Source organism: Meles meles, chromosome 2 (genome assembly GCF_922984935.1).
Source record: "Meles meles chromosome 2, mMelMel3.1 paternal haplotype, whole genome shotgun sequence".
Classification (NCBI taxonomy): Eukaryota; Metazoa; Chordata; class Mammalia; order Carnivora; family Mustelidae; genus Meles; species Meles meles.
The window spans coordinates 173,448,379-173,475,888 of NC_060067.1; the positions used below are offsets into that span (position 1 = coordinate 173,448,379).

The following is a 27,510-nucleotide window of genomic DNA, read 5'->3' on the forward strand; positions in this document are numbered from 1 at the left end:
GTGACTGTTTCCTTTGGTGTGCAGAAGGTTTTTATCTTGATGAAGTCCTAATGGTTATTTTTGCTTTTGTTTCCCTTGCCTTTGGAGATGTGTTTAGCAAGAAGTTGCTACAGCCAAGTTTGAAGAGGTTGCTGCCTATGTTCTTCTCTAGGATTTTGATGAATTCCTGTCTCACATTTAAGTCTTTCAACCATTTTGAGTTTATCTCTTGTATGTTGTCAGACAGTGGTCCAGTTTCATTCTTCTATATGTGGCTGTCTAATTTTCCCAACACCATTTGCTGAAGAGACTGTCCTTTTCCATTGGACATTCTTTCTTGCTTTGTTCAAGATTACTTGACCATAGAGTTGAGGGTCCATTTCTGGGCTCTATATTCTGTTCCATTGATCTATGTGTCTGTTTTTGTGCCAGTACCATACTGTCATGATGATTACAGCTTTATAACAGAGCTTGAAGTCTGGCATTATGATGCCATCCACTTTGGTTTCTTTTTCAACATTCCTCTGGCTATTTGGGGCCTTTTCTAATTCAACACAAATCTTAGGATTGTTTGTTCCAGCTCTGTAAAAAATGATGATATTTTGATAAGGATTGCATTGAATGTGTAGAGAGACATTTTTACAATATTTGTTCTTCCAATCCATGAGCATGGGATGTTTTTCCATTTCTTTTTGTCTTCCTCAATTTCTTTCATAAGCATTCTGTAGTTTGTAGAGTACATATACTTAACCTCTTTGGTTAGGTTTATTATTTTGGGTTGGGTTTATACCATTAGGTATCTAATGGTATTTGTTGCAATTGTAAATGGGATAGGTTCTTTAATTTCTCTTTCTTCTGTCTCATTGTTAGTGTATAGAAATGCAACTGATTTCTGTGCATTGACTTTATATCCTGCCATGTTGCTAAATTGCTGTATGAGTTCCAGCAATTTTGGGGTAGAGTCTTTTGGGTTTTCCATATAAGGTATTCTGTCATCTGTGAAGAGTGAGAGTCTGACTTCTTCTTTGCCAATCTGAATGCCTTTTATTTCTTTTTGGTGTCTGATTGCTGAGGCTAAGTCTTCTAGTACTATGTTGAACAACAGTACAACAGTGGGGTGAGTAGGCATCTCTCTGTGTTCCTGCTTGAGATTCTCTCTCCCCCTGTCTTTGCCCCTCTTGATCATGCTCTCTCTCAATCCCTGAAATAAACCAATCTTAAAAAAAAAAGTACAGGGGCGCCTGGGTGGCTCAGTGGGTTAAGCCGCTGCCTTCGGCTCAGGTCATGATCTCAGGGTCCTGGGATTGAGTCCCACATCGGGCTCTCTGCTCAGCAGCAAGCCTGCTTCCCTCTCTCTCTCTCTCTGCCTGCCTCTCTGTCTACTTGTGATCTCTCTCTGTCAAATAAATAAATAAATAAATAAATAAATGAGATGCCTGGAAATTAAAAAAAAAAAAAAAAGTACATGGGGCACCTGGGTGGCTCAGTGGGTTAAGCCTCTGCCTTTGGCTCAGGTCGTGATCCCATGGTCCTGGGATCGAGCCCCACATCAGGCTCTCTGCTCGGCGGGAAGCCTGCTTCCTCCTCTCTCTCTCTCTGCCTACCTGTGATCTCTCTCTCTCTCTGTCAAATAAATTAAAAAAAAAAAAAAAGCTGCTCTTTAAAAAAAAAAAAAGTACAAAGCAATTGACCAGAGAAACTTCAGGGAGTACAGGTGAAACAGTCTCTGTTGATTCACAGAAACGTTTGGATGAGATTTTGCAAGGGTCGGAGTTCCTCCAATGTGAGAGGCCACAAGTCAGTCAAGATGAATTTATTATTGTTAATGTGACTCATTAGCATGCATGCGTGATAGATGACAGAAGGAAATTGAATTATAATTTGAATTAATTCTATCCACTCTACCAAATGTATCTATCACTCTATTCTATGTTTATTTCTTCTCTGTCTTGTATTTTTTTGTGTGTGCAATTTTTTTTGCAGCTAAATACAAATTCTTCTGGACTAGTAGTCATACATGTTGCTTTCTTTTTAATGGTCAACATGCCTAGCTTCAGGATTATTTGTTCCAACTTTTCTAGTTTATGGTCACAGCTCAAGGAAGTTAAGTCACTTGGCCAAGTTATATTTTATAGCTCAAGTTAGACGGAACACCTGAATTATATTCAGGTTGTCCTAATTACAAATCTTTTTAAAAAAAATTATTCCACTCTCTACCTACATTTACTACATGTCTTCTCCATAACAGCTGGAAGTGCTATTAAGCAGCAAAATGACCACAAGGCAGCTAAGGAAAGGTAATTAACAATGGTTAGGTTTCTACTCTGTATTAGGAACTATTCTAAGTAATTTGCCCATTTAACTTGCTTGGTCTTTTTAACAACTTGTATAGATGTTACTATCATTATTTTATGAATCTAGGTCTGTCTGATTAACATTCCTCACTGAAGAAGCCACAGAGCATACCACTGATCACTGAATAATCAGGAGGCACCATGAACACACAACTTTCTTGTGTCTGAGTTTTCAGAGATTTGTAGATAGCATCAAAGAAGTTCAAGTAGCAAAAATCTGTCAAGCATCTCTCTAAAGTTCATATTTCCCAAAGTAAACCCAGTGGCTATTAAGATTTGACCGGAGATTTTGCCAAGAGATTGGGATGAGCCCAAAAAAGACAGTGTGAAGAATTCTTAAATTCCTTTCGCATGTGTATAGTTTCTGTGTTAGCAAGGAAGCAGCTTTGATCTAACAAAGAGATAACCCAGGAAGTAATCTGGAATTCTTCTACATATCTATACCATCCTCAGGGCAAAACATAAGGGCATGTCTATTATTTTGATTCATGTGAAAAGAGCAGCATGGGCTCTAGGCAGTACCAGATTCTTCAGCTTCCAATTCGAACAGGGCAGGAAGTAGCTAAAGATTAATAAAGTAAGCAAGCTTGTTTGCTGTATAAACCTATGGGGAAGTTTGAGGCTCACTGCAGGAATTCTGAAACTCTTGGGTTTGTGCTGTGTGGTTTCCATAACAACTAATGACAGAAAATGAGGCAAACCGGCATGACTCATATGAAATATTTCTGTCCAGTTCTCAGAGGCCAAATTTGGTCATTGGGAGACCTTTACAGCATACAGTCATCTCTGTCTCACTAATCACACTCAAAGGGCCAACTGTTCCTCGGTAAGAGCAACTCTCTCTGCGAGTGGCCGAGGAAGCATGTTCATTCATCTCCCTCCAATGGTGCCACTGTCAAAGATGGCGTACATGTGGGTAATGGAGAACGTCAGAGTGTCCATGGGGACTGGTTGGGGTCAGAGCTGGAGGGAACTGGACAGCAGTTTTTAGGGTGGGGGTCTGCATTGCTGCATGAGCCAGCTTCACTTCTACTGAATCAGGGTGGCAGTGGGTGTAAGAAAGAGAATGGGGGGTAGGGGGCTGTTCTAGGTCTTAAAAGAAAGTCTGAGGCTTACAGTTTGCAAGTCACCTCCCCACCGCCTCTCTCCTACCACTGCTCTAAGTCATTACCAAGGCTGCCTCTTTATCTTCACGCCCTACTGACCTCTTTTGCTATATCCCAAAGACTTTGTGTATAGCTTCTCTCTTTGACAGATTCTTTTCCTATTCTGTGCTTCTAGCCACTTCAACCATAATTTTTACCTTTTCCACATCATTGCTTAAGTCTTCCCCTAATGCTCATTGCCACTATGATTCCCTTACCTTCTTTACTTCTCCCCTTGCTCCTTAGCCTACCCACTTGGCACATGACAACCGCAGGAAAAAATATGGGCCCACCTTGTCATCCTCTGTGAAATACTACACTGGCTTCACACTGCTCCAAGAGTAAAGTCCAAACTGCATGAGCTCTACCCCAGACACCAGGCTTGTATTCTCCACCACGCTGCCAAACAAGCTCTCTTGTGTCAGGGACTTTGTGTACCTGATGTGGGAAACAAAGGCAGAAGGAAAATTCTTACATTTCCTTACTGTCTCCAGCCCATTGACAAGTCCTTGAAACAGGTCTAGTGACATTCCTCTAGGGACTCAACTGCCTCAATGTTGACACTTTGCTAAGGGCAAAAGGCAATCTTAGCTCAACCTCCAGGATCCTATAAGTCTACTTTAACATCTAAAAATTCCTTTGGAAACTTCCTTTACCTTTACCCCCTCAAGATACCTATAGGCAATCATTCCCAGACATATGCCCCACTGATATATATCTGAAGGGTCTCATGACTCAGGTTTTACTAGACAGTAATAAATAACCATTTTCCAACAACAGCTAGCCCCCTCAAGGTCCTGGAATCCTTGTTTCTAAAATTCCTTAGAGAATTATGCTATCCCTAACCCCTTCCCAACTTGAAAGTGTATAACGGGCTAATCCTCATGACCCCAGTGCAGCTCTTTCTGCCCAGAGGTCATCTCCTTGTGCTTGAATAAAATAACCCTTTTGCACCAAAGACGTCTCAAGAATACTGTCCTGGCTGTCACATTTGAAACCTAAAGTCTTTTCCTACATCAATACCTAGACTTTTCACATGTGTAGGACCACTGTCTCTTCCTCCCACCCTCCACCTGCTTGAGACATCCTTCAGATAGTACTTTGAAGTCCCTTTCTCAGTAAGGCCCCAAGGTAAATGAGGTCTTCCTTGATTACTGTCCCTCATAGCAACCTATACTTCCAACCCATTACCATATTCTGAAATGATACATTCATTTATATTTGTGACTCCTGTTTGTTCCTGCAGACCCGACTTCAAACCCATGCCTAGCACAATATCTGGCTACATACACATTAGTATGTAGGAACTACACACACAGCACTAATATTGAATTTGATTCTTCCCAGTTAAACACAGTAGGGGAGGTGTGGGAAGGTAGAGTATTAATACTCCTAGGTGGGGCACCTGGGGAGCTCAGTCATTTAAGCGATTGCCTTCAGCTCAAGTCATGATCCCGGAGTCCCAGAGTCAAGTCCAGCATCAGACTCTGCTCAGCAAAGAGTCTGCTTCTCCCTCTGGCCCTCCCCCTTCTCATGCTCTCTGTCTCTCTCAAATAAGTAAATAAAAATCTTAAAAAAAAAACCAAACACTCATAGGCACTGCTTGTCCTCAGGTGAGATGACAAAAGCACAGCACGCAAAATATATCCCTTATCTCACTATATTTGGAACCTGCTGAATCACGGAAAAGGCTATTCAGAGAAGGTTTGTGATGCAAGCTCTCCATTATCTTAGGCACAGAGGAAATGGCCACACTTGTTCTGGCAAAGCCTGGTTTTGAATCATTTCCTGTTCGCTCTGGAGACGCCTTGAATGCAGTACCAGACTTGCTTGTGAAGGATGTCAGTCTTTAGCAGGTCGGTTTGCCTCTGTGATGTCAGTTCTGCGTGGCAGAGAGAACCTCCATAATGCAAGTCCATTTCTCAGGGAAGCCCTGGGATTTGAAACCTGTGAGTCAGTTCAAGACTGACTCAAACAGTTAGCCAAAGAGATGGTCGCTGAAAAACATTTTGTATGGTGAACATCTGCCTTATTTTTTCTAGAGCAATGGGAAGATTACAGAACAAATTTACCCAGAAGGATTTTTAATTAAAATACACGATGAATATGGAAGTCTTTGGAAACTGAAATGCTGATTTTTTTCCATTCCAGTGTCTTCAGATGGAAATCAGGATAAAGGGATTAGAGCAAGAGGAATGGAAACAACTGAACAAGTTCTCCTTAACCCCTTTATTAAAGAATGAGCCTCTGAAAAAGGTGAAATTCTCTCCATTATCAAATAAGGAAAAGGCAGCTGAGAGATCCAATGACTTGCCCTGTGTCACAGAATGAGGGAGCGATAGCCGCAGGACAGAAATGGAGAGCACAGGCTGACTCAGAGTCTAGTTCTGCTCTGAGGGCAGTGCTCTCAGGAGGATCCAGACTTGCTTTAACCCAAAGACACCATTCATTTACATAGCCAGTATAATCAAACTGTTGAAAAATAACATGGACATGTTTTCCTTTCTAAAATATTAAATCAGAATAATTGGAACGAAGCGTGCCATTCTTTTTATTGGATAACAGGGTTTAGCATCAATCATAAGAAATTGACATAAGGCAGTCGAATGTTGGCAATTTCCAATCATATTTGTCTTTAAATTGTCACTGCTGACATTGTTGTCATTTCTTTTTAGTACTCAGCACATGGCCAATTACACTGTGGAAACCCAGTAAACGTTTACTGAAGGAATGAGCAAAGCTGTTATACTCTGGGATACAGACATCCTTTCATGTTATACTTTTTACACAGAGACATAATATTTTAACAAAATTGATGGTAGCTTTCGAAAAGCATCTGGTGCAGAAGAGTTGGGAAGCCAAGTCAAACTTTAACCTCCTGAGTTCACTGCAGGAGACCTTGGGCAAGTTACTTACCTGCTTTCCTGCTGAGTTCTCTTATTTGTAAAGTGGAACTGACAGTTGTAACATGTCAGGATCACTCAGGGGATGGAAAGAGAGTCCATCCCTACTGAGTCAATCTCACAATAGGTCCTTGGCAGTGTTATTCCTGACTCAGGACCCCTACCCTGAAATCACCATTTAAAAATAATCACTGCTACTTAATTCTTGAGAAAAAGGTGGAGTCCTAAAAAGCTTATTGTTTGTGACTCTGGCTTCCACTAGGCCACAGTGATTAAAACGCTTCAAAGGCTACTTGATGTGTCGATTTATTTTATCATGATCATTCAAATAAAAATACAGAAGGAAGCAATAGTTCCCAAGTATGGATTGTTCGGATACCTTAATATACTACTAGAGCCTAGTAGTGCCAACAAATTCCAGAAAGTAAAAATTCCAGTTGCTTTTGCTTTGTGGGAGAGGTATCTTTGCAATAAGAAATTCTATTTTAATACTGCGAAATGGTAAACTTCCTGTGTTCTGGGTTCATTATCATTGCTCCGCCCTGTGAAGATGATAATGGTCAGCAAAACAGAGCTATTTTGGTACCAAGTAAGGCTGCAAAATCTTCCTCATCAGCAAAATTGAAGGGAGAAGCAAGGAAGAAGCTTTTATGTTTGCAATTAAATGGGTCTCCTTTGATATTTAATAGTAAAAAAACAAAGCCTTTTGTTGATCTAAAACAATCTGGTATTTTAGGGAAAAAGACAATCCACGTGGAAAAATGCCTTAGATTTTGTTTTGCTGCTATGCATGAAGATACACTTAGTGAAAAAAAAATTAATATGTACACATTGTAGGGGAACATTTTCAGATTATTTTTGACCCTTCTTTTCTAGAGCAGAAATGCCCAGGATATTATTCATTTGTTTGTTTGTTTTATTAAAAAAAAGAAGACGACGAAGAAGAAGAAGTTAAAAAAAAAAAAAAAAGATCTTAACATAGCTTTAATTACTTCATTTGTTAGGGGTTAACTTGTTTTTACAAAATTGAAATTCAGAATTGCAATTTCTCTCTTCATTTAGCATTCAGCAAATATTTATTGATTATTCACTATGTGGGAGACACAGGCCTGGGCTCTGAGGACTCAGTGACCTACAAGAAAAAAAAAAGTATCTTGCCTTCCTTAAGCTTAAATTCTAGATGACTTCTTCCACCCGGATAATTAGAACCCGTTTTATTGTAATTCCTGGTGATGCAGTAGTAAAATGATCTGGTTTCTCTCTTCTGATAGGTTTCACCTACACGGAGTAGTAAGGTATACACACAAACACGCACATGCATTTATCCCATATGCAATCATATTTTGTGTTCAATTCAAATTCAGCTGAGCAAATATTTGTTAAGTCTCCATTCTGTGACAGACACCATCCTGGAATTTGGATGAATGAGATCAAGTCTGGGTGAGTTAGACGGAGTCTTTTCTCAAGGAGCTAACAATTAGGGAAAATAGGGGAAAAGGCTTCGAGAGAGAGAGTGCCAGGCACTTCAAAGCAAACAAACACTGCTGTCCAAACGGAAGTGTAGGAGCTCCCTCTGAGGGGCAGACGTTTGACTCAGCCCACAAAGGACTGGGTGGATTTGAGTCAGTGGGGAAAACGGGTTTTAGGGCTGCCACAGTCCTGTGGCTCCAGATTGAGTTTGCAGAGTGGTAGAGGCCCTGGGAGTTCTCGGTAATGCAATGCGGAATCCCCAGGCATCCCCCCCACCCAATCTGTATTTTGACAAGATTCCCAGGTGATTTGCATGCACACTGAAGTTTGCAAAGCCTGGGCTGGAACACAGAGAGAGGGTGATGAGTGTGGGCCTGTCTTAAGACAATGCCTTGGGCCACCAAGCCTGGAGCACAGAGCAGGTGTACATAGCAGCCAGGCTGGACATTGTGAGAAAAGGATGTAGGGGAATCAGAATAGAAATCTCCAGTCAACCTGGGGCATGAGCAAATTCCAACTAATTAATACTTCTCTAGGCAGAAGCACCCACTTCCTCTTCTGAATTATAATTGCTATTCTATTTTCTTCCGTTGTGCTTACCACCCTATGTTATCATTATTTGTTTATGCGCCTGTCCTTCTCTTGCCCTCCCCCAACCGCATAGCTAATCTTTTAAAGATTTTAGTCATTTATTTTGAGAGAGAGAGAGAGCACGTGATCAGGGGGAGGGGCAGAAGCAGAGGGAGAGAGAGAATCTCCAGCAGTTTCCATGCTGAGCATGGAGCCCATGGTGGGGCTCAATCCTACCACCCCAAGAGCAGGACCTGAGCCAAAATCAAAAATCAGATGCTTAACTGACTGAGCCACCTAGGCTAATATTTTAAAGCAGAACTTGCTCATCTTCACGTCCCCTGAACTACATAATCAGAATGACTGAACTGACCTAGTTAATTCTAGCTATGCAGTCATTAAGAGCCAGGCCTAAGCTTATTTCCAAATTACGTATAGCTCAATATTGTAGTTAGAGCTGCCAAACATACGTTTATGTGTTATTTGCTTGTTTATTTATTTGTTTACATACTTACTTAATGATTCAATATTTATTTACTGAATGCCAGGCATTTTCTACCTTCCCTTCTTTGTGCCTAAAAATTTTTTCTTTGCTTTCAGTATCCCCATCCCTATGTCCATCTTACTGCCCCAGACAAAGCACAGGATTCTTGATGGCACCATCACCAACATACTCTGCTTATGGAGCACCTTCTCAAAGAAAGTAAAATTTCCATTTCCACTGACATATTGAAAACATTACTAGTCATTAATGGCAGAACATAACAATGTCCAGGGGTGGTGGGGAGAATGGCTGGCCAAGCTTAGTATGAGTTAAAAGTTCACCAAAAGCTTCCTAAGACATGAGTTCTAATCCAGGACAAGGGAGAGTGGCATTTACAGAAGTAGGGCTAGGGTGAGGACAGTCCATGAACACAGTGAATGGAAATGTTGTGAGAGGAGCGCTGTATAAAAAGTCGTAGGTGGTAATTCATCTGGACAGTCATGGGTGCTGAATAAATAAATACATGGTTTTTGACCGAGTCCGTATGAAGAGGATAAGGTAGATATGTTAAGAGAGACCGAATCATAAAATTGTTTGCATGCCAGGCAGACAGAATTGGACCTGATGCTGTAGGTAGTGGGTAGACTTTGAAAGTTTCGAGCAGGAAAGAGTTATGTGTATGGAGTGGCAATTTAGAACGCTAAATTGGGCGATAATGTAAAAGTCACACTGAAAGGCAAGAGCTGAAGGTACTGACCTCCCTCAACAGCGACAGTGTTCTAGTGGACTGTGAAAGAGGTGCCGGGGGGTGACTGTGATACTGGGGGGAAATGACTTATTAGAGAAAGAACACAGAGGATTAAGCCAATGCATCTCAAATTCCTATTAATAGTTCCTCCCCAAATACCCCTAAAATCCTACTACTTCTCTCCATCTCCACTATCATGTGCACTAACCTGGACAACTACCAAGTTCCCTAAAGAGATGTACACTCTCATGCTACTGCTATCTGCTGGCCTCTTCCACAAAATACTGCCAGACTGAACTGGGTGCCTTGGTTGATGAAGCTTCTGACTCCTGGTTTCTGCTGAGGTCATGATCTTGGGGTTGTGAGATCAAGCCCCAAAGTCAGGCTTGTGCTCAGTGAGAAGTATGATAGAGATTCTTTCTCTGATCTTCCTCCTCTGCCCCTCCCATCCCAAACTCTCTCTCTTGCTCTCTTTCAAATAAAATCTTAAAACACACACACACACACACACACACACACACACACACATGAGGTTTGTGAATATTACCATTCTCCAGCTTGAAATTCTTCAGGGGCTCAATTTACATTAAAACACAATGCAAAGTCTGTAAGCTAGTCCCCAAATGAGTCATCCTTGTTTTTGTCTCCCTTTCCAGCACATGCCATTCTTTCCCCTACTCTCTGGGCTCCAGCCCCACCAGATTTTTCTCATGTTCTTGGACAAACTATTCTTCTCAAACAGAGTCTTGTCAAAACTTGGCCCATTCTTTGAGATTCTCTCTTCTTTGTCATTTGTTGGGATAACTGGTACTTCTGTACATTGAGGTTTACATGGCAAGTGGGGCTTTTAGTCACAGTTGAAGCCTGTAAAGTCAGCAGGATTTTGAAAGTCCCCCCACATAATTAGGAAATCCAATAACGCTAACATTTCAAGAAAGGGGAATACTCTTATGTTTGGTTATGCAAATCCATCCCACATTTTTTAACTTCTTTTTTTTAGTTATAGTAAAATACACATAATATAAACTTTATGATTTTAACTGTGTTAACTGTACAATTCAGTAGCATAAAGAATAGTCATATTGTTGAGCAATCGTCACCACCCTCCATCTTTGAAACTGTTTCATCTTCCCTAACCGAAACTCTGTACCCATTAAAAAAATAACTGCCTCGGGGCGCCTGGGTGGCTCAGTGGATTAAGCCGCTGCCTTCGGCTCGGGTGGTAATCTCAGGGTCCTGGGATTGAGTCCCGCATGGGGCTCTCTGCTCCGCAGGGAGCCTGCTTCCTCCTCTCTCTCTGCCTGCCTCTCTGCCTACTTGTGATCTCTCTCTCTGTCAAATAAATAAATTAAAAAAAAAAATAACTGCCTCTTCCTCCCTCACCCCAAGCTCAGTCCCTCAACTTGAGTGTTCCAAGTACCTCATGTATGTGGAATCAGATACATGATTGTCCTTTAGTGATTGGCTTATTTCACTTAGCATAATGTCTTCAGCTTTTATTCACATTGTAGCATGTGTCAGAATTGGCTTCCTTTTTAAAGCTCAACAATGTTTCACTGTATGTGTAGATCCTATTTCATTTATTCATTCATCCACTGATGGGCATCTGGGTCGTTTCTACATTTTGGCTATTGTGGATAGCACTATTCGGAACATGGACATCCAAATACTTGTTAAAATCCTTGCTTTCAGTTCTCTGGGGGGTTTATACCCAAAAGTGATATTTCTGGACCACATGGTAATTCTACGCTTAATATTCCGAGGAACTGCCATACTATTTTCCACAGTGGCTGTGCCATTCCCACCAGAAAAGCACAGGGGTTCCAATTTCTCTGTATCTTCATCAACAACTTACTGTTTTCTGTTTGCTTGTTTTATAATAGTCGTCCTCCTAACAAAAGTATAGTACATACTGCATTTGTAAATAAAAGATTTATTTGAGAGAGAGAGAGTGAGACAAAGTAGGGGGAGGGTACAGGGTGATCTGCCCTGGAGCCTCTCAACTGTGTGAGGGGATCTGCCCTTGCGGATCTTGCCTTAGCAAGCAACAGGGTCTAAAACTGTCTTGGGCTTAGTTTTATTCTGGTAATTTCTTTCCAGTTTCAGGTGGGTTTTAACAAAAGGTCAGAGGAACAACAGAAGCAGATGGTCTTCCTGAGGCGTGTGCCAAAGGAATTCGTGTGTGTCTTAGGGGTGACGTCTCCACCCATCGCACAGCTCAGAGGCTCAAGGGCAGATCCCCAACATTGTGCATGTCCCTTCCTGAGCACTCCCTGGTGCAGACTACAAGTCTGACAAGGAAAATGTGCTGTGATCATCACAAGGGGAGAAGCAGCTGCTCTAAGGTGGAGTCTATTGTCAAGGCTCTCCTCCTAACAAAAAGAGGAAAAGGCCTATCAAAGCATTTCCTGCTCGCAGGAGCCATGTGCTTCCATTAATTCTTCTCCCCAGTCAGTCTGTCTCCCTCAGACTAATGTCTCTCAATGTCCACTGTCCCAGAGAACAGAACAGGCATTTTTAGCCGTTAATTTTACACCCATTCCAAACAGCGTGGTCTTTAACGAGGAGGACTAGCTCAGATGTTCAGTGATATGCACTTAAGGTATTTCATAGGGAATGAGAGAGTGTGGTTAGGGCAGTGAGGATTTTTCAGAATTCTGCCCACACCTGTCAATTGCTTTGGCATTGCATCAGGTTTTCACGGAGATAATGGTGAAGTCGTTGCCCTTCCTGAACCTCCAAGGGGTTCCAGAAAACAATGAATATTCTCTTGAGTATGACATTGGTAAAATTCACACCTTATGGAAGAGATTAACTAGCCCTGGGAGTCAACGAAAAAATATTTCTAAATGAATGACTAAGTTTTGCCAACCAAATTAACTAGCCATGGGAGTAAGTAAAAAAAAAAAAAAATATATATATATATATATATATATATATATATATTTCTGAATAAATGACTGAGTTTTGTGAACTAATCTGGATTTAATCTCAGAGAAGCAGACCTGGCGTGTGACTGTTATGAATAAGGCTAAGTGTAGTTTCTTGTACTGCATCCCTCTTCTGGAAACAAGAATGCTACAAAGAAGGGGAACAGAGAGAACTATGCGCACAAATAAGGGAGATGGCAAGGCAGAATTTGGCAAATGTGTATCTGGCTCTTTCATGGTGAGATCCCCTAAGTGGTGATCTGACAGATTGCAAAAACTAGTAGAGAATAATCGAGATGGTCTGTTCAACACCCTGCCCATCACCAGACATGTGAGGGAAGTCCATCCTACAACACCCAGCCGATGGGTGGCCTGCCAGCTGACCACAGATGTATGACAGAACCCAGCAAAGGACAGCCCAGGACAGGCCAGAGGACCCCCAGCTGACCCACAGAGCCATTGTCATTTTAAATCACTAAGTATTGGGAGGGTTCATTAGGCATCAGAAAGTTAGTGTTGCCGTGGTCATGAGGGTTAGACATCCCTGCTGTAAGGCTAGCTCTTCAAACCTTACCAAAGCCAGAGTGAAACTGTCCTCAGACCACTGTTTCTCCCTTTGCTTTCACGAATAATTTGCCCCCCTGCTTGGCAGTTAAATCTGTCCTAGGAGGGATGACTTGGGGATCCTCATCTCTTTTGTGGACTGCGAGTTTAATTAGGGTGAGTGAGTCTTTCCAAGTCTCTCACCCTTGGTGCCTGCGGTACCGAGTCCCTAGTCTTTCTTGGCTGAGGAGCAGGGTTTCAAGCCATGAGGCATGCAGCATGTCCCTGCCCTGCCCAAGGATGCATTGGTCTCGAATTTTTACAAACCCATATATCAGCAACATGGAACTTTTAAATCCAAGGAGAGAAAAAGATTTGGTTTCTTACAGCAGTTTTAAAATAAGAAAAAGCTGTTAAAGAATAAAAGTTCACTGAAATAGGTGTGAAATCTAATCAGTGAGATTCGAGATCCCAGTCTTGACATATTTCAAGGATGATGAGGAATCCATTTGTCAGGGTGGGTACTCGTGGAAAATCCCATGCCCTTTTGATCCCATAAGAAAGGGGAAGATGCCAATATCTACAATATCCAAATGCGTGTAGAGAAAAAGATAATACTAGTTCATGTCTACACGATAGGACTATGATCAATTTAAAGTTTAAAAACCAGACACTCAGGTTGTTATTTTGCTACATATTATCTCACACTTACTTGGCTGGCTTATTTCAATTTATTCTATTAAATGATTATTCATTACACACACACACACACACACACACACACACATCCCAATTGAAATTAGACTGTGGTCATGGTATTTGATTTCTAAAGACATGTTGCAAGCTTTATTCCACAAAGGTTCCCACACTACTCATGCACAGATTAAGGAACTCTCTAAATCTGTTCTATTCATTCTGAAATCCTTGCTATGTAAGGCAAGATATATAGAATTACTTTTGTGCCCAACACAGCCTGGATTCAGTCTATTTATCAAGTGGGACTTTTTAACCTTCCTGGTATCATCCCTCCCTAATTCATACTCACCCAAAGGAATGCCAAAGTTGTGGCAGCGACTGGTTGTACCAGGACTCTGAAGCTAGAGGGAGAATGGAGGAACACAGTACTTTTTAGTCTTAGACCTATAACTAGAGATACAAAAATTATGTCAAGAACAACAGAACCAGACATGATCAGCAAACTCAGGTCACAGATGTTCAGAGAACTTGTTCGCTTCCACAGATCATTTTGAAGCCATTCATGTATACTGAAAAGCAAAACAAGATGCTTAGTGGCAAAAATGCACCAGGGCTGAACGCCTTCCTGGCATCACTCTTAACATGAACTATGGCTTGTGCCCCCGTTCAGTTACTCAGGGTCTCTGTTGACTGCTCTCCTTGGAGATGAGGAGACAAAAAGGATGCAGATGATTGCATGTTCATTTCAGAGACTAATAAGTTGGTACATCAAACAAATATCCTATGTTTATGTGAAGTGTGTCCATTCATTCAACAAACATTTACTGAGTATCAGCCCCATGTTATGCTCTGTGGTAAATGCTATGTAATAGTCAACCATGAATAACCCGTCCGCAAGGATCTTACCCTTGTAGGTACTTAACTTCTGACCATTTTAGCACGCATTCTCTTATGGTGTGCTTACAACAACCAGGAGGAATAAGTGTGGAGGTGTTATGAGTTGGATTGTGTCCCTTCTATATTCATATCTTAAAATTCTAACAGCCAGTCCCTTCGAACGTAACTATATTTGGAGACGTGGTCTTCAGCGTGGTGGTTAAGTGAAGAAAAGGTCTTTGTGTGGGGGGGTGATAATCCAATATGACCGCTGCTCTTAAAAAAGAGCAGAATAGGTCACAGAGAGGGAAGATCATGTAAAGACACAGGGAAAAGATGGCCGTCAACAAAGCAAGGAGAGAAACCTCAGAAGAAACCAACCCTGCTGCTACCTTAAACTTGAACTTGTCGCCTGGAGAGATGTGAGGAAAAACATTTCTATTGTTTGAGCTACCCAGTCTGTGGTACTTTGTATGGCAGCCCAAGTGAACTTATCCAGGAAGGAGGTATTGTCCTTGTTTTACGGATGATAAAGTGAGGCTGAGACAGAGTAGATAATTACTCAAGATTCACACCTAATTAGTAAATGTCAGACACAAAATTTTCTAATCCAGCTCTTCCTTATGCCCTGCATGTGTCTCTGTTAATCTCTCTGTTGCCTGTTGCACTGCACATCAAACAATCTCGCCATCTGACAGCCAAGACCAGGAAAAGCTGGGAGCAGCCATTTCTCTTAGTGCACCACAATCTCTGGTCCTTTTCTCCTTTACCAACTTCAGATGTTCCCTTATCCTGGGTTTCAATCTGCCTGCCCTTCCCTTAAAATTAAAACCACATCATCTCAGTGGGGGGTCCTAGCTGTTAGGAAGAAAGTGTTTTATTAAGTGCTACTATGCTAAGTTACAAGTGATTGTTAGTGCTGAGTGCTAAACATTCTTTAAGACTAATCTTAAAAGAATAACTTGTCTAGACTGAGAAATTAATTCTCCAGGGGAGCCGGCAAGTGGTAAATATAGTTAGTGGGGGAGAAAGGCCTTCTATTCATTTGACAAATATATTTTTATTGCTAAGATTATATGTCTTGTGGAAGTTGAGCTAATGGTGATCAGGGGATTTCTTAGAATTTATGACCCTAGGGGAAATAATGGTGTTTGATTAGATGAGAGATAATAGAAATAACAAATTACAGGACAAGGTGCTAGTCCCATCTTGGGTCAACAGTTTGTTTAGTCAAAAATGTATTGAAGCCGCAATGTGCCTGGGGAGACACGGATGATTTAAAATGAGCTACGTGCTCATCCTGCATACAGCTGGTGACTTTAATCTAGGTCAGTGGCTCTCAATCTGACTTTGCAGCAAAATCACCTGGGGAGTGTTTTAAGAACAGAAATAGCAGGTGACCAGCCCGAGAAATTCTGAATCATTAAATCCAGGGGCCTGGATTTTAGAATGTTCCCCAGGAGATTCTGATAACAGGAGGTTTGCAAACAACTGCACTGTGGAGGCATTCCACATTTATCAGTCAGGAAAGATGCTCTTAAATAACACTTCTATTGACTATGGCTCCCATGGCTCTCTGGGATCAGTAGGATTCTCCAAAATCTAGGCATAAATCATAAACATGGACAAATTGCAGGAGAATAAGAAGAGAAGGTAGTGATAGGAAGCAGAAGGTTACCTCCTGGTAAAACCTAGAAGTATCAAAGTAGACACCTATCAGACTGAAATCTAAGGAAAGGAAACACAGAAAATGTTATCTATACACCGTGTAATTATTAAAATTCAAGAGTAATTATACCCTCCTCAACATATGTCCTTACTTGGTCATGATTTTTCAATTCAGGACAGAATTAATATAGTAAGAAAAGCTCTAACTGCCAAAAACCAAATCCTTTTCAAGTCTTCAGTTAAAAAGTGCCGTCAACAGAAGATCCTAGTGTAACATAAGAAGCGGCCCCACAACTGATGTTCTTCACAGTTAACTGTGCAATTTCATAACGACATCCATTACCAGTCCCAGAGACGTCGGGACCAGGAATCTATATTTTTAAAAAAGCTACCTGGAACTCAAACTTGTCGCTAATGATTCTTAGGTACAGTTGAGAATATCTCAGTGGCCGCATCATTGCACGGATGCTGGCACGTCAAACTATTCCCAGTTGACCCCAGCAAGGGACCCTCAGCCAGAAAAGAGGCAGCCTATTCAAAAACATAGATGGATCCACAGAAAGTTGTTTTCCTTGCCTTCTGCCTTTGGCAACCATGATTAATGATCAAAACTTTTACACTTTTGTTTTATTTCAGAGAAATTCCTGCCACACGTGGGGTAGCTTCTGATCCAGTAAGAAGTCCCACCATGGGTGGTGGTTGAGTTATTTATTCCCATTTATTTCTAGTCTGAGCTCAGACATGGGCCAGTCAGATAAGGTTTTTTCCCCTTACAGATGAAATCTAGAGATAGGAAAGGAATTTGCGGAAGGCACAGTTGGGAAAAACCCCAGAATTCCTGCCTCGATCTGCTGGTATTTGCTCAACACCAGGCTGCTGCTGCCCACAGATGAGGACATAGAGGTTCCAGAGCACAAACTGCTATGCTCTCTTAGGACTCTAAATGGTGTACACATGTGCACATGTACGTGGGTGTGTGCACATGTATGCACATGTGTGTGTTTGTATTTGTATAAGTGTATATGTGTATGTGCGTGTGCATATATGTGTGGTGTGTAAATGTGTATATGTCATTGTGTATACATGTGTGAATGTGCATATGTGTGTGTGTGCACACGGGAAACCAGTGTATATAAGGGGGAGGGGGAAAGAGGTGGCTACAACAAAACTCTTGTGACTACTCAACAAAAGTATTCCTGACTTGTTTTGGACCACTGCTAACCCATATTGGAATGGGATGTTTATTTCCCAAATTCTATAAGGCAGTTTTGCTAATCTTGGGTGCATACCTTAACATAGAACACATTTGTGTATGTCTGTCGTAATCACTTAAAATAGCTAGAAACTTTGTAGAAAAGTTATTTAAGTGAAGAGAGACCTCAGTAGCCATTTCTGTATGATATCTGTTATATAATAAGGCTCATTATAAGGTCAAATGTGTTTACAATTTCTAAAAAATGTAATAAGGAACATACTAGATGGAGTTCCTTGTCTGGCTTTGCAACCCTTTTCCTCATTACCTCTTCCATTTCATCCTCAGCTTCCACACAGCTAAGCACTGATTACGGAGCTGCAAACCTCCTTTGTGGCTTTTCACCTCAGTGGACCGATGGTGAGGCAACCGAGTTCTGGAAGAATCAGTGCAGAATCTAACCATGTGTTGAGTGCATTATTTTTCTTTTCTTTCTTTTTCCTCTTCTTCTTCTTTTTTTTTTCTCCCAAGTCGAGAGTGTTGTGTCTTCTCCGTGCCGCACGGTGAGAACCACCAATAGTGTGGTGGAGCTCCTGACACTTTCTTTCCAAGTTCAGAGCTCTTGCCACCTGCAGATGTTAACCTTCATGTCTCCCCGTGCTGGTCGACTGGTTTGGTGATCCATGGGTGTCAGGATTTCTTCTGAGAGCTTTACAGAATGGATCAATGAGGTTAACCTCAGTGAATTTGTACATGGAATCTTGACCAACCGGGTAAGAATTCAGAACTCTTAGAGCCCCGCAGTGACGTCCAGCTTGCTCCTCTGCAACAGACTGGAATGGAGGCTTAGGGCAAACTCTAGCTGGTAAACACCATGATGGACAGGTTTGCCATAGGTGGCACCCTTAGAAACTAGGTGTTTGTGACCACCACATCGCACATGAGTCTGATATATGACATAACATCAGATTCCTGGATGTACTTGTAAGCACCCATGTTTGCTGATCTTTTGAGCTAAGGGCTGCAGCCAGATGTAAAGAAATGCATTATTTTTCAATATATCAATCATATCTTTTCCTAGAGTCTGATACTTAGTAGTTTGGCAGTTAAGTGTCACTCCTCTATTTAAAGTCCTTAATGATTCTCTGTTACCTTCAGAATAAAATTTAGACTCAAGTTTGTCATTTAAAACCCAGTTGTCTTTCTAATTATTGTCCCCAAATACTTGGGCCCCCAGCCATTCAGAACTGGGTACAGATTCTCAGACAATTCACACTCTTTCCTGCCTTTTTACCTTTGCAAACATTATACACAGATGATGAAATAAAATTTTCCCTGTCCACCCTCTTTACTAAATCCTGCTTTGAAAATTCTCCATGGAATCTTCTAGGATCTCCCCAGGTTGGGTTAGATTTCCTCTCCTTCTGCAACTCCCCAAACACACACAAACTCATACAGACAGACACCTCCCCCACCTACACACACCTGTGCCCTCATAGCATCCTGTGAACTCCTATCATACATCCCACTGTATTACATTTATTTTAAAACATTTTCAGGTTCCTCTGTTAAGGAGAACAGGGACCCCTTCTGACTATGAGGGCTCACACATGGGTGCTTACTACATTTTTTTGCATGAGTATATAAGATACAAACTCTGATTTTACTATACGACTCTCTAGGTATAAGAAAGGAGTTACCCAAGCAATATGCCATCTTGGGAAACCCCTATGTGGAGTTTAGAAGGGTAATTAAGGTACTCCAAAAGCCCACATAATTCCTAGACCATGGCTTCATTATTCATTTATTAGTTGACGCTCTCCAAGGGAACGTCAACTGTATCCTCTGACTACCCTCTAACAATGGGGGAAAATAGCAGGCACTGCTCTATCCTGGGCTTCTTTCTCAGTAAATCCCATCTGTTGGAGTGTGCAAAAGCACACAGCCTCTGGTGTGGGCCACAGTGATGAACAGAGGAGTTCTTCTCTGCATGAATAAACTCATGAATCTATAGTTTCTGATTTCCCCTAATGAGCAAATGGAGACCCAAAATGTTGACTGACAACTGGAAGAGACATTAGAGGTGACCTTTTGTTCCAAGTGTTAACCCAAGTGTTATTTTAACTGCAGACTTGAAAGGCTACATCTAAGAGCCCTTGACACAATTAAAATGACTAAACCATGAAACTTTCCCATATAAAGCAAGTGCCACATAAACAGACAAGGAGACACAGAGCAGATAAAAGTGATTTCTCAGAGGCCAAGCCTTCCTGTCTTCCTGACTTATTAGCATAGAAGTAATTGTCATTTTATAGGAAAACAGAGAAGCTAAGCTACTCCTAGAGAAGCAGTGTAACCTAGTGCAAGGAATGAGGCTTTGGAGCCGGAATCCCCAGATTTGATCCCTGGCCTCACTAGCTGTGTGCTCTTGAGCATGTCACTTCAACTCTCTGGGCTTTAGTGTCATTACGCTATTCATACATGCTCTCATGTCATAGTAGTGAGTGATTTAATGCATAAAAAACACTCAGAAAATTGTCTCAATGAAATACGGTTGTTATTATTATGGTCTTAATAATGCAAAGGTTATTAACGACCTCTTTCACCTTTGTGTTTTTGCTTTTAGATCTTCTATTACAATGAGATGCCTTGAGATATATTTGGCCATCCCTGGGCCATAGAAGGATTTCTGAACTGAACTAGTCATACCTGTTGGAATGATGTTTATTTTCACCTCACATTAAATGATGAAAGTACTATGAATCTAAAAATCACCCTTACATAATCACATTGATTCTAACTTGTCTCTGAAGGGGAAAGCCAGCATGATTGTGGCAAATCTACTGGAATTCTTCTCACAGTGTTGTGGATCATATCACAACTGCTTTCTAATTTATTTCCCATGTTATAATCTAGCAGTCAGAAAATAATAATATACTGCAAGAAAACTAAGTTAGTGCATGCTAATTTGCAAAGTGGGTAAGATAAGCATTGTACTCTCTTGAAAACAACAGGGGTGGAGCATAGAGTTATGCATCCATGTAATAAATTCAACCTTTTGACTAGGTTCAGCGTCCATGATGCATTTAAAGTCTTTAGAAAGAAAATGAGTTAAACATTTTCATAGGAACATGGTAGCTATCCTGGGGGAATAAGTTACCAAGTTTCCTTTCCAAGCAGTTTGTCGATGTCTTTTGGGGATTCTAGATAGAGAAACTGGGTCACCAATAGGCCAGGTCCGAGGCAGAAGCTTATACTTAGCATGGGCAGAGACTTTAGGTGAGATCATTAAGCAAGCTCGGTTTGCAAGCAGGGGAAAGTAAGGTCATGGAACTGAGGATCCCTTCCTAGCCTCTGCTTTGGTAATCCCCAAATGCCATGATGAGCTGAGCCTTCCACCTGTCAAAAACTTCCTCTTTTGTTCTTAATTTATTTTGGTGTCATGGATGTCTTTGCAAATCTGATAGAAATTATAAACACTTCTCCCAGAAAAATGTACACACACAGGCACACATTTCTGCATATTAATTTGTGGCTTTCGTGGGTGTTCTCATGTAAAAAATTCCTTCTCAGTGGAGTGATTTTATATTATCTTCAGTGAACTTATCAATTAACATTTGAAAATAGGTCTGATCACTTCATTTCCTTTTTAAAAATGTGTTATTTAAAATCCTGACTTGTAACTCTCCCAGAAGATTTTAGATCATTCACTTGTTTTGTTTTACTATGATCAGCAAGTTTCAGAAACCTCTGTACATGTTCCAAAATGCCTAATTTCAGGGAAATTCTATTTCTGTCTGCTAGGAAAGGGCAGCAGGCATTGATGTATGCCTTCTTGGAAAGATTTTATTATAATTTTATGAGAAAATAAGCAAAGTGACTGTAATGTTATTCCCATATTGACTTATATGGAGTAAACCTTGATGACCCACAGAATCTTGATCATAATTTGGACTCTAACCCCAAAATATATTGTTTTTGGAGAAATAAATGTACAAATGTACATAGCTCCTGTAGCCACAGACGAAAAATTTCAAAAATATGGGGAAAAAAAGCTTTTTTAAAGCTCACCCTCCATGGACACATAAACACCACTATTGGTGAGCCAGTTAATGAATTTCTATGCCTAGGTCTTATATTTTAAAGTTGGGACAGAGAAACATCATAGATATTTGATGTAAGAATTTGTTTTGAAGAGGTTTGGCAATTAACATAAAGCTACTCTGAAAGCACATTATACTCTTAAGAGTAAAATCCTTAGGAACGTTTATAATAGTTTATAAAAGTTTGTAGTAATAAATATTTACCACTTTACTTTTTCCTTTGAGACCAATCATCACAGACCAAAAGCAGCTAAGTTTATAATAATTTATTAAGGTTGCATATAATTTGTCATGTATAATAAATTATAAAAACCATAGCATCTTCATAAACTATTTAGTATATCATACTTCCTAATGCTTACTGCAATAGCCATAAGAAATCTAATTAGATTATATTTTAGCATTAGAAGATAAAAAAATCATAAAATTTTTTCACAGTACTTTGGATTTATGAGGGACCCCATTCCTTTAGCTTTTGTGCAATCAGTTTGAAATGTATAAAAACATTTTACAAACCAGAAGGGTTTTACTGAGCTGCTGAAAGTATTGCATAATTTGTAACTAACACCCTTGTGGTGCACTTTTTCCGCACTGTAAAAAATGCAAATAAATAGTCAATTACTGATCTCTAAGAATCTATACCCATAGACCACATTGAAGCTTGGCAATATTTTGCAACATTCAAATAAAAAATTCAGTAAACATTGGAGCATAGTATTCTCTCTCCGTTTCCCCTCTCCCTCCTCCCTCTCCCTGCCCAGTTCGGCTAAGGAAAAACAAAGTTCAGGTTGAATTGAAGTCCTAGGGCCTGAGAAAGAGACTCTGGCCACAATTCTTCCCCAGCTCTCTGTCGTCTTGAGTCTCAGTCCTCATTACATCTGTTCAGACTCCTCTCCGACGCCGGCATCAGTCCTTTCCCCTCAGGGAGAGTTTGCAAATCCTTGCTGAAAGCATTTCGTTCTCCACTGTAACAGCACAGGCGTGAAATTGGTTGGAGTCTTTGTAACCAGTTTGTTCTGTTTCTTTCCCGCCTCCTCCGTTCTGATGGAAGAGAAGGTTGCGAGGCAGCCACAGTTTAATGCTGCTGTTTTGGGTCTCACAAACTCCCTTGGTCTTTTAAGTGTCTATTCTTGGATAATGTCCTTATCCATCCTCTTGTCCTCAGTGAACTTTGATGGAATATTTCCGCAGTTTCAGAAATTGGAAAAGCTTGTCTTTCGTCCTCTTCTTCAGGGCCATCAGCGCTCGTGTTTTCTCCTCCAAATCTTGATCGATGGCAAAAATGATCTTAGCTCGCTCCTCCGCTTTCTTGTCCCCAGAGTTTCTGAAAAGTCTCTGTAAAGATTCTTGGTCTATGTTTTCAAAGATGTTGGCCACGGCTTTCTTACGCGAGGCTGTGTCGAAGTGATAGCCGTGGATGGACGGGCTAACGCGCAGCGAGGTGGACATGATGATGGCTTGGTGGCTTGGCTTTGCTTTCATCGATGTGGGAATCTTTGGGAATTCTGCTCCCGGGCTCTCCAGAGAGTCTGTAGCAAAATCATTCCGGGACTGCTATTTAAAGTGTGAACAAAAGCTCCAGGCTCAAATTACACTGGTGACATCAGAGTGATCTCAAGGAAGAATAATCACAGACAGGTTTAACAGTTGAGTTGCCAATATCCTGTTCTTGTGCAAAATGTTAAGAGCTGCGCTCCGGGTTGGAGCAGGGATGTGGGGATTTCTTTTTACCACATCTGTGGCAATAGGATTAAAGAGGCTTGGGGCCGTCTTTTAAAAATAGCTGAAACCAGGAAAGGGCAAAGGTAAGACACAAACAAAGTGGCTTAGACTCTCAAAGTCTTTCCAAACAGCTGCTGAAACAAAGGCTTCTGCTAACTACAGGAAAGTTTTAATTCCCGGAGAAGTCATTAAAGTGTATTCCGAACATTTGGCAGCCCACACCTCTGTCCTTTGGACATCCCCATCCAGGGCCGCTCCACAGCTGCCGAGAGAAAGCTGAAGAATCAAGGTCATCGATCGGGACTACGTCAGATTGTAAAAGGGGACTTCACCAACAAAATGCTGACATGATGCAGCCTGAAACTGTGAACTTTCAGAGACTGAGTACAAGAGACAACCTGTAATCACTGAATACAATTGTAATTTATTATTTATTTATTTAAAATCTTTTAAAAAAAATTTTAAAAGATGTTATTTTCACGTCCTCTCTACACCCAGTGTGGGGCTTGAACTCACAACCCCAAGATCAAGAGTCGCACGTTCCACTGACTTAACCAGCCAGGTGCCCCCAAATTGTAATTTAATAAAAATAATAATAACAATAGATAACATCTCTTCAGTCTTGTGTATATAACAGAAATGCCTATTATTTTTTTTTTAAGTGAGGAAGGAAAATCAGTCAGGTGCTTTATGGACATAGTACTCAAAAAAGTGAGCTGATGTTTTCATTTAATATTTATTTTGGCTTCACCCAGACATAGAGCAGTACTTTCCTTGGAAGAATTTAAATTTGTTCTTCTCACCTTGCATAATGTGCAGCCAGCCAGTGCCTGACTGGTGTGGAGCAGTGACATTCAACCACATGATGTCAGCGTCAGATGGCCCAGGGGCTCCTCTTAGGGAAGCTGGGCTGGTCTTCAGAATTTCCTCTGATCAGTCAACTCAGGCCTAGAATGTGGGAAAGTGGAAAGAGTGTGGAGAAGGTACCTCACTAGAAAATTGAGCTAGAGAATCTTCTTACGTATTCATTCACTCACTCACTCAGTAATTCAATCAATACTTATTAAAGGTCTTCTTTCAGCGAGAACATTTTTAGGCACTGGAAGCATAAGAGTAAATGAAACTGAACCAAACCAAACAAGATCCCTACAGTTACCTTAATGGAGTTTACATTCTACCGAGAAACAGGTAATGGGAAAATGTACACTTCTAATCTAGATGATGTCAGAAAGTAATGCCTATTATGGATAAAAATGAAGCCAAATTGTACAGGAGAGGAAAGGGAGGGGAGAGTTGAAATTTGCCTGGGATATTCAGAAGCAGCTTCTGCAAAAGTGACACTGTACAAAGACGTGGAGGAGGTGAGGGAGTTAGTTGTGGAGGTATCTGGAGGAAACATGTGGTAGGCAAGAGGGACAGTAAGTTCAGACGCTGAAGACGAGAATGTGTGTGGAGTATATGGAGAACAGCCAGGGGGTCAGTGTGGCTGGAGCAGAGTGGCCAGAGAAGAGGGGACAGAGGTGAGGTCAGGAGCAAATGGCAGTGAGAATAGGATAGGGACAGACTGAATATACCCCCTGAGGCTTTGGATTGAGCTTTTGCTCTATAGGACATGGGTGGCCTTAGAAAAAGTGGAGCAGAAAAATGACATGATTTTACTTATAATCATAATCATACCATTTCTTAGTAGAGAACATGTTTTAAGGAGACAAGTAGTTCCATGAGGAGCAAGAAGACTAATTACATAGCTGTCAAAATAATCCAGGCAAGAGATGTTGCACGTCCCCACCAGGCAGGTCGCCATGCAGGTGGTGAGAGCTGAGCAGATTGTGGGCATATTGTGAAGGCCAAGTCCAAAGGACTTGTTGAAGGCTCTGATGTGAGGAATGGAAGATGGACAGGAACCCAGCATGATCTCTTCCTGAAGGATGCTCATTTGAAAGGCGTTTCTAGGTGAGCTGGTGTTCAATTCCCCAACTGTGGCCATGGCTGCCTTCTCCAGTTTTCCATGCAAGGACCCTGTGATCTGCTGCCAAAGACTGCGGGCTTATTGGCACACCGTGGTGGTGATTAAAAATATGCTCATTTTCCTCACTGTTAAAAATTGTTATTATTATGTCAGCAAGGATTTTTACTAAATTTTTATTAGATGCCAAACACAGTGTCCCAACATTACACAATCCACCTTCATGTTGTCATTATCAGTAAAAGGCTTCGCCGATCCTGTCATCCGGTGCTCTTTCTTGAGGTGATGCTTACAGGTTCATGCTTGTACTCACTGACTACTCCCAAATTTTAATTCCTCATTTATTTAACTAACCGACCAATACAAATATATGCAAATGTACCTGCATATTTACATATAATATAAACAAATATATTTATACATTTACATATATGCAAATATGGTGGAAATAGCTGTTCATTTATAAAAGTCAGAAACCCAGCTATAATCTTTGATTTCTCCCTTTCTTTTTTCTCCTATCTAGATCTTTCTCCGTCTCCCTCTCCCTCTCTCTATATATGTACATATATATACTTATATATATATTCTATACAAATTATATATGTGTTTGTGTGTGTATATTATATATATATATATATATATTTTTTTTTTTAATCTAAAAAATATTTCTAAAATCTATCCCCTATATGATGTCCCTGGATGCTCAGCTGTCAGCCACCTTCAGGGACCACCACCACTGAAGAAAGTCACTCTCCTCCTGGTACAGCTGCATCTAGTGACTGATCAGCAGGAAGGTGTAAGGGCCCACTGCCCTTCCCCCAACTCTGAGGGGTCATGCGCACTTCAGAGAATCCTTCAGGGTCAGCTGAAACCTCCTTCTGGCCAAACCTAGTTTTTTCCCCCCATCAGAAGGCATTGATCCCAAGAGCACTCTGTGATAAATCACTCTGTGATAAATCACCTGCCTGCTGATCTCCCTCTGGGTGTGTGCTTCCTTGGAAGCCCAGGCTATGATACCCTGTCTTCTCCCCCTGGAATAAAGCCAAACCTCTTTCCTGGCATTCCTGCTTCCACTCTTGCCTTTCATTCTTTTTTTTTTTTTTTCCCTTTTTATTTATTTTTTCAGCGTAACAGTATTCATTCTTTTTGCACAACACCCAGTGCTCCATGCAAAACGTGCCCTCCCCATCACCCACCACCTGTTCCCCCAACCTCCCACCCCTGACCCTTCAAAACCCTCAGGTTGTTTTTCAGAGTCCATAGTCTCTTATGGTTCGCCTCCCCTCCCCAATGTCCATAGCCCGCTCCCCCTCTCCCAATCCCACCTCCCCCCAGCAACCCCCAGTTTGTTTTGTGAGATTAAGAGTCATTTATGGTTTGTCTCCCTCCCAATCCCATCTTGTTTCATTTATTCTTCTCCTATCCCCCTACCCCCCCATGTTGCTTCTCCATGTCCTCATATCAGGGAGATCATATGATAGTTGTCTTTCTCCGATTGCCTTTCATTCTTTACAAAGCAGCCAGAGCAATAGTTTCTTTCTTTCTTTCTTTCTTTCTTTCTTTCTTTCTTTCTTTCTTTCTTTCTTTCTTTCTTTCTTTCTTTCTTTTTTTAAATTTCTTTTCAGCATAACAGAATTCATTGTTTTATGCACCACACCCAGTGCTCCATGCAATGCATGCCCTCCATAATACCCACCACCTGGCTCCCCCAACCTCCCACCCCCCGCTCCTTCAAAACCCTCAGACTGTTTTTCAGAGTCCATAGTCTCTCATGGTTCATCTCCCCTTCCAGTTTCCCCAACTCCCTTCTCCCCTCCATCTCCCTATGTCCTCCATGTTCTTTGTTATGCTCCACAAATAAGTGAAACCATATGATAATTGACTCTCTCTGCTTGACTTATTTCACTCAGCATAATCTCTTCCAGTCCCGTCCATGTTGTTACAAAAGTTGGGTATTCATCCTTTCTGATGGAGGCATAATACTCCATCGTGTATATGGACCACATCTTCCTTACCCATTTGTCCGCTGAAGGGCATCTTGGTTCTTTCCACAGTTTGGCGACCGTGGCCATTGCTGCTATAAACATTGGGGTACAGATGGCCCTTCTTTTCACTACATCTATATCTTTGGGGTAAATGCCCAGTAGTGCAATTGCAGGGT

The 27,510-nt window shown here is 41.2% G+C and overlaps 1 protein-coding gene across 1 annotated transcript; it reads right to left on the minus strand.

The window, feature by feature from the left end:
- Nucleotides 1-21,912: 21,912 nt before the first annotated feature.
- On the minus strand, nt 21,913-23,382 carry TCIM (transcriptional and immune response regulator). The gene has a single exon (XM_045997238.1). The coding sequence runs from the start codon at nt 23,141-23,143 to the stop codon at nt 22,823-22,825; it is 321 nt and encodes a 106-aa protein (XP_045853194.1). The 5' UTR covers nt 23,144-23,382; the 3' UTR covers nt 21,913-22,822.
- Nucleotides 23,383-27,510: the final 4,128 nt, after the last annotated feature.

Excerpts from the sequence above, each read along its gene's own strand:
- TCIM (XM_045997238.1), bottom strand. The coding sequence starts at position 23,143 with ATGAAAGCAAAGCCAAGCCACCAAGCCATCATCATGTCCACCTCGCTG.